The 7,999-nt window shown below is 40.9% G+C and overlaps 1 protein-coding gene across 1 annotated transcript; it reads right to left on the bottom strand.

Annotated features, from left to right (window-relative positions):
• Window positions 1–813: 813 nt before the first annotated feature.
• On the bottom strand, window positions 814–7,125 carry LOC112262031 (radical S-adenosyl methionine domain-containing protein 2). Its single transcript, XM_024437703.2, has 6 exons — window positions 6,527–7,125; window positions 6,211–6,372; window positions 4,978–5,207; window positions 4,672–4,821; window positions 2,816–2,848; window positions 814–2,041 (listed from the first exon to the last, which is right to left on the bottom strand). Exons 1-6 carry the CDS (start codon window positions 6,870–6,872, stop codon window positions 1,877–1,879), a joined length of 1,086 nt encoding a protein of 361 aa, XP_024293471.1. The 5' UTR covers window positions 6,873–7,125; the 3' UTR covers window positions 814–1,876.
• Window positions 7,126–7,999: the final 874 nt, after the last annotated feature.

The following is a 7,999-nucleotide window of genomic DNA, read 5'->3' on the forward strand; positions in this document are numbered from 1 at the left end:
CAGAGAGCTGGTCTGGTGTCTCGGTTATCGAAGCGGATAATCCTGGAAATAATGTGGAAGTTTTCCAGAGACATTGTTGCAAAGAAAAGTTCTCTGGCAGTTTCCTGGAGCTGGCTGCTGATGGGATGGTCCTGGGGCTGGCTGAGGGTCAATCTCAACCTCCTCTTCCATTTCACTGTCAGACTCCGTATTGACATAGAAGACGCTCAATCCACACTAGCTTCTCTCTGCAAAAAAAATGTCTAAGGCCCTCTGAGCAGAGATTATTTTTGCCATACTGATTGATTGTGGTAAGGAGCCACACATGCAAAGCTATTTATTTGTTGTGTCCGTCCCCCAATTTGCACTTGGCTTGGGTAGTGTGGGAAAATACTGTTTTTTTTTTACAATGTATCGAAATAATGTATTGTAATAACATTATGCAGGTTCCCGTAAGACATTGTGTAGTTTCACACACTACAAAGGGTAAAGAGTTTGAGAAAAGCGGGAGACAGGCAGGTACTATGTTGAAACAACAGGCCCAAGGAGGAGGAAGACAAGAGTGAAGGCACACAGCAAACCTTTTTGTTTCAATTTAACTTGTTTTCACCTACACACACACACACACACACACACACACACTTTTCCACACTTTCATTACCCTCGGGTTCAGTAAGAGCAGAACACCACAGATGTAATATAAATGTGTAGGGGGGTGCACAGTGGGCACTCAATGAAAATGTGTTCTTTTACATGTTCTTCACAGAAAAGGAGCCAATGAGTCTCAGGTTGAAAAAATAATTCATTGTATCACTTTTCTTTTAGTAAACATTGAAAATGGGTCCCCCAGATACAAACACCACACAAGGGTTAAAGGTAATAAATGAGGCTGAATGAACTGTTTCACTGCCAGACAAGGCTCTGCTGATAGCTTCAGTAACAAAATAATACCATGGTTGTAATAATACTTTAAACAGGTCATTTGTAAATGTGTAGAATGTGTTTGTTTTGGGTCCAAATTGGTAAGCTAACATATGTGAATCAGACAGTCACAGAGGATTTTCTTCTGAATAACTGGTCAGAGCATAGCACTTTCCATTCAGCCTCAGGCAACTTTGATGTAAGGCTTGATCACACCTGTCGTGACTACTTCTATCTGTCACTTGAACTTTAACGCATTTGTCGCAGCAAAGTGCCAGATTCTTGAATGATAATGACCAAATCATTATCGCACGATTAAAGAGACCGAGTTGGCACGAGTTGCAGGAGTGGGGATGGTGAAATCAGCTGTTCAACAAGCTGTTCAATTAGCTGTCAATCAACTGATGGCCCAAATGATCTCATTAGCTCAGCCAGGGAAACTGTTATCGGTTTTCACATCTTCCATTATGTGAGGATGGATAGGCTAATGGATAGCCTAAAGAATGTATTGGAATATAATCAAATAACAAGGGGTCTATTGCAACCAGATTATCGCCAGCTATCAATATGTTCTAAATTTGCCCACACAGCTGATCTCAACTGCAACCATTATTGGTCACCTCATTACCACTCCCTAAACGATGTTGGTGCTACCTTAGTCCTGCTTGCAAACAAAGATATGTTCGCCCTCTGGTTCAGACAAGGTAGTCCCAACGTAGTCCCTTTTTGAACCAAGGACAATTTATCTATTTGACAAGCATTCCATACAATTGAATAGTATTTCCTGGCTTACCACAGCAAATCTACTGTGGCAATTTACCTGACACTTTGTATGAATGGAAACTAATGTTGGTGTAGCCTACAGTTATTATTTGATTTGTTTTCCTATTTATGTTATCCAGTAAATACAACTGTCTATACAAATAAAAACACACACAAGTACAATCAAAAAGTGGAATTGATTACAATGTGTGGATCACCACTCAAGCCGCATGTCAGCTTTGCTCCACACATATTTCCCTCCTCTCTTTAGGAACATCTTCTCATCAAAGCCACTGAACTGAATGGCCTCCTCCACGCCAACATCAAGGATGGACTTGGATGGATCCTTCCTCCCCTCTCTGCAATCCAGGAAACGCATCTAAAAAAAAAGCACATCAAAACATAGAATTCATAAGCATTTAGAAAATGTATAATCATTTATAAAGAATGTATACGCATTTATAAAGGCTTATTAAGGAAAGTTATTATGAAGTGTTACCAACGGGTCAGAAAAGAGAATCTTAACACGGTGTTCATTATCAAAGTAATTCACTACTATGAAACCTCATGTCTAATACTAACATAAATATCTGCAAATCCACATCTCCTTTCACCCATCTCAAAGCCTGTAAATCCCCTGATTAAAGATTGAAGTCATAGACTACTCTGGGACATAATATGGGAAGTCCTAGATTACTCTGGGACTTAATATGGGAAGTCATAGACTACTCTGGGACTTAATATGGGAAGTCATAGACTACTCTGGGACTTAATATGGGAAGTCATAGACTACTCTGGGACTTAATATGGGAAGTCCTAGACTACTCTGGGACTTAATATGGGAAGTCATAGACTACTCTGGGACTTAATATGGGAAGTCATAGACTACTCTGGGACTTAATATGGGAAGTCATAGACTACTCTGGGACTTAATATGGGAAGTCCTAGAATACTCTGGGACTTAATATGGGAAGGTGTATGTCTTTACATCTCAATCGATGAGAGCATTTAGATGGCTGTTCAATAGTTCTGATGGATGAGGACTGATGGATGAGGACTGATGGATAAGGACTGTCTACTTTAAAGGGCTTGCTAAGACTTGGAAGGTAGTGTGTGTATCACGTAAAATAACAGATTGATGAAAAGGACTTACATATTCATCCAGGATGAGGTAGGAATCTCTCATCTGACAAGATAAGACAACAAGGAAACATGTTAATGTCACAACTATTCTGTATTATGTACAATATTGTCACAGACTATCATTTTTTTTTTTGTGGACAATATTGCGTCTGATAGGTCTGATATACAGTGCATTCGGAAAGTATTCAGACCCCTTGACTTTTTCCACATTTTGTTACGCTACAGCCTTATTCTAAAATGGATTAAATCAAACCTCATCAATCTACACACAATATGCCGTAATGATGATGCAAAAACAGGGTTTTAGATTATTTTATGAATTTATAAAATGAAATGAAACATCACATTTATATACGTTTTCAGACCCTTTACTCAGGACTTTGTTGAAGCAGCTTTGGCAGTGATTATTTCCTTGAGTCTTCTTGTGTCTTACGCTACAAGCTTGGCACACCTATATTTGGGGAGTTTCTCCCATTCTTCTCAGTAGATCCTCTCAAGCTCTGTCAGATTGGATGGGGAGGGTCGCAGCTGTTTTCAGGTCTCTCCAGAGATGTTTGATTGGGTTTAAGTCATGGCTCTGGCTGGTCCACTCAAGGACATTCAGAGACTTGTTCCGAAGCCACTCCTGCATTGTCTTGGCTGTGTGCTTTGGGTCGTTGTCCTGTTGGAAGGTGAACCTTTGCCCTAGTCTGAGGTCCTGAGCGCTCTGGATCCCTCTGTACTTTACTCCGTTCATCTTTCCCTCAATCCTGACTAGTCCCCCAGTCCTTGACGCTAAAAATATCCCCACAGCATGATGCTGCCACCACCATGCTTCATCGTTGGGATGGTGCCAGGTTTCCTCCAGACGTGACACTTGGCATTCAGGCCAAAGAGTTGAATCTTGGTTTAATCAGAGCAGAGAATCTTGTTTCTCATGTTCTGAGAGTCTTTTAGGTGCCTTTTGGCAAACTCCAAGTAGGCTGTCATGTGCCTTTTACTGAGGCGTGGTTTCCGTCCGGCCACTCTACCATAAAGGCCTTATTGGTTGAGTGCTGCAGAGATGGTTGTCCTTCTGGAAGGTTCTCCCATCTCTACAGAGGAACTCTGGAGCTCTGTCAGAGTGACCATTGGGTTCTTGGTCACCTCTCTGACCAAGGCCCTTCTACCCCGATTGCTCAGTTTGGCCGGGCGGCCAGCTCTAAGAAGAGTCTTGTTGGTTCCAAACTTCTTCCATTCAAGAATGATGGAGGCACTGTATTCTTAGGGACCTTCAATGCTGCAGACATTTTTTGGTACCTTTCCCCATATCTGTGCCTCGACACAGTCCAGTCTCTGAGCTCTAGGACAGTTCCTTTGACCTCGTGGCTTGGTTTTTGCTCTGACATGCACTGTCAACCGTGGGACATTATATAGACAGGTGTGAGACTTTCCAAATCATGTTCAATCAATTAAATTTACCACAGATGGACTCCAATCAAGTTGTAGAAACATCAAGGATGATCAATGGAAACAGGATGCACCTGAACTCAATTTCGAGTCTCATAGCAAAGGGTCGGAATACTTATGTAAATAAGGTATTTATTTTCTAAAAACCTGTTTTCGTTTTGTCATTATGGGTTATTGTGTGTAGGTGAGGGGGAAAAATGATTGAATCCATTTTTAGAATGAGGCCGTAACCTAACAAAATGTGGAAAAAGGGAAGGGTACTGAATACTGAATACTTTCCGAATGCTCTGTACGTGATTAATTGAGTTAGTAGATTACACTAGGCCTACTCTACACATTAATAGCATTCTGAAACTACAAGGAACAGTAGTTGTTCAATCATCATAATATCAATAACAGACCATTTTTGTGTGTGTTGTCTTTAGTTCAGTCCCATACCTTCTGATTGGATTCAGGTACCAGGCAGCTGATGGTGCTGTGTCTATCCAGGAAGTCCTGAAACTGCTGATCGCTGATGACAAACCTCTCTGCCTCCCTCAGACTGTTCTCCCCAGCATTCTCCCCATCGATCAGTAGACACTGGAACACCTAGACACAGTAGACACACACACACACACACACACACACAAAGTCAAGGCCATACAACTAACTTCTTACTTATCTATGGTAGGAGAAGAAACCACTATTCACAACACAGATACAGTATTACTGGTGAGTAATGTAAATGCATTGGAGCACCCTTACCTTCCAGCGTACAGGGTTGAGTTCAGAAATGTTTTCTCTCATGTCTTCATTCACATTAAATGTGTTGATCACAGAGTTGATTTTGAATGCCACTTTGTAGTCCCGGCACCACTCCCGGACTTTGAAGAGGTTGTCAAGGTGGCTCTTTCTGCCCTGGGCTCTGCCTATAGTCTGGTTTGTGTCCTCATCAAAGCTGTCACAGGAAATGGCCAGAATGTCCAGGTATTGGCCTGTGAGGACAAGAAGAGTTCTGATATTAAAACTGACATAATCTCAAAGAATTGTATTTAGAAACACCCATGTATTCAAAATGTATTAACATCTAGACATACAATTTATGACATAGCCTAGAACATGTGATAGTTAAGATTTCTTGAGATAAAAATCAACAAGTAGTTTTAATAACACTGTGATGATCAAATCATGCATTTGAAAATGTGTCCAAACATTTTATAACTCAACTGGGAAACATTTTAAAGAGTGAAATGTTTCTCTGAGTTGTGACCTCATATCAAAACTAACCCGGTGCTGACATCTAGTGTAAATAAAATGAACTTATTTACCAGACTTTGCATGAGAATAATGAAGATTCAAGCAGACAGTAAAGTATGAAGATTGGCTAAAACTGCTTCTCCGATAGAAATCCCTGATCACACTTGCAGGTGACGTTATGGCAATGTCGGCTAACAAGGCTCTTAATAGAAACACGTCATCGTGCATCAATCGTGACACGATTGTCACGCGCCAAACTGCGCATGTACGTTGTCACACACCAAACTGCGCATGTTGTTTTCGAAGAAAATTAAAACTTGTCAGTTTGACACCTTCACGAGGTAAATAACATGTTAAACTACTTAAGTACACATTGGCTCGAATCTAGGTTGTGCCTTTATAATTGTTTTCTTCCCGGCCTCGGGGTTCCCGGGAAGTCTTGCGATGTTGCGCCTCTGGGTTTAAAAACTCTGTTTTTTATTTATTTAACTAGGCAAGTCGGTTAAGAACAAATTCTTATTTTGCTAGAACAGTGGGTTATAACTGCCTGTTCAGGGGCAGAAGGACAGATTTGTACCTTGTCGGCTCGGGGGTTTGAACTTGCAACAGGTTACTAGTCCAACGCTCTAACCACTAGGCTACCCTGCCGCACCGCGTTTATTATGGTGGCTGTTCGATATAATGACGACCAGTAAGTAGCGTAATGTTGGTACTATTTATTTCAAAAGAAAACCCTCTTACCGTATTTCTGGAACCACTTCTCTCTGATCAGGCTGCCATTGCTGACAATACTGACACTTGGGAGATGGAGGTCTTGTTTGCAGTACTGGACTAATTTACCCAAGAAATCCCCTCTGTCCTGTAAGAAAGGCTCTCCACCAGAGAAGTTTATCTTTTCCAGTCCTGCAAAAAAAATATGAAATTCAGAATTCTAAACACTGAATAAAAAAGTATTAGTTAGAAATAGGATGTAATAATAATGTAACAACATGTCATGTGAATTTATATAGGCATTTTGCGATATCATAAATACATTGGCTAATTTTGGAAAATTTACCTGATTGCTTCAGAAGCTGTAAACCTCTCTTTGCTTCCTCAATGGGCAGGACAAAAGACGTTTTTGCCGTGTGGAAACAAAAACCGCATTTATAATTGCACTGTCGAGTAAAATGATAATTGACACTGCTTGGAGTTGTCGCTGTTTGAGATATATTCTTTTGCAACACCTTGACTAGGTTGACATTTCCTGTAGATGTCAACCGCACCTGCGGACCGCGCACACCTATCCATGCCAGGACAGTTGCAAAGATGTGCTGGATGTTACTCATGCAAAGCTGCAGGGACATCTTCACAAACACGACTTGAGTAGAGAACGACATTGCTAGTCTCCAGCTATCTGTCATGTTGAAACTTCTGATGTAGGATTAGCTTGAATCCCTTTTTACCGCAATGGCCTAAGTGACGCGTCTCATGACGTTTGGTCAAACAGTTTCTATTTGCAAATAAGGAAAACGAAAGTTACAATGTTGAATATAAAATCCTAACCTTATTCATATGCAGTCCTACATGCCTACATGGAAAAAGGCTGTCATGTCCTAAAGTTCCACGCAAATAAGGTGATCCTCTGTGTTTGCTTAATGTATGTGACAGCATCGAACAGAACGTGACAGCTACAGGCGCACTTATGCCGCGTTCATGTCCTGTCGGAAACCCGGTAATATCCGACCTTGTAACATAGACGGAAAACTCGGATCCCAAGTTTTACATTTGGGAAGTATCCGAATCAAACAATAGGAAGCTCAATACAAATCATTAATTTTAATGCCGCGTTCAAATGCTAGTCGGAACTAGTCAACTCTGAAATGTTCGACTTGCTAATTCGTTGAACGTAGCATGTGTATTACTACAACTAGATAGCAAATCGGACATTTACGAGTTTCCTAGTTCAGACTAGGTCGAGGACGCGGCATAATTCGTAGGTCCCAGTTTCCGACATATGGGAACGTAACATCATCTCCGTACGACATTGCATCAAGTTTCAAATTGGCTAAAGTTTCGGATTGCTTGTCCAGCACTTCAAGTTTCATTTCCCCCTCAGTTTCCAAAATCATTAGCCGTGCGCGTGAGTTGCGATTCACCTGAAATGCACTTTGCTCGGCCTTTGATTAAATATTGCAAGACGCATAATGTCCGGGTTTGGTTAGTTGTTGGTATTTCTATGCGTTAGCAGTTTAATTCGATACGAAATCGGACCCAATCTATTTCGCACTACAAGCCGAGCATTGCAACGAGGTGCCACAAATGTTCAGAAATCTCCTCGCTTCTGATGAAAGATGCTACTCACTCCATGTCCACAGCGATAACACAATTCAAAGACCAAAGGAGAGCAAAAATAAACTATCATAAAGGTTACCAAATGTAAGGTTTTGAAATGTCAGCATTTCAGCCTGAGGTAAAAGATACTGTTATCAAATGATAATTTCCTAAATATTTTCTGTCTTAATTTCTGACACACAAAAAAGCAAGGTTT

The sequence above is a fragment of the Oncorhynchus tshawytscha genome, linkage group LG11 (genome assembly GCF_018296145.1).
Source record: "Oncorhynchus tshawytscha isolate Ot180627B linkage group LG11, Otsh_v2.0, whole genome shotgun sequence".
In the NCBI taxonomy this organism is placed as follows: Eukaryota; Metazoa; Chordata; class Actinopteri; order Salmoniformes; family Salmonidae; genus Oncorhynchus; species Oncorhynchus tshawytscha.

Excerpts from the sequence above, each read along its gene's own strand:
- LOC112262031 (XM_024437703.2), bottom strand. The coding sequence starts at position 6,872 with ATGACAGATAGCTGGAGACTAGCAATGTCGTTCTCTACTCAAGTCGTG. Across the intron at positions 6,373-6,526 it reads ACAGCTTCTGAAGCAATCAG|GACTGGAAAAGATAAACTTC; the intron begins GTAAATTTTCCA and ends TTTTTTTTGCAG. Across the intron at positions 2,849-4,671 it reads TACCTGAATCCAATCAGAAG|ATGAGAGATTCCTACCTCAT; the intron begins GTATGGGACTGA and ends TTATCTTGTCAG.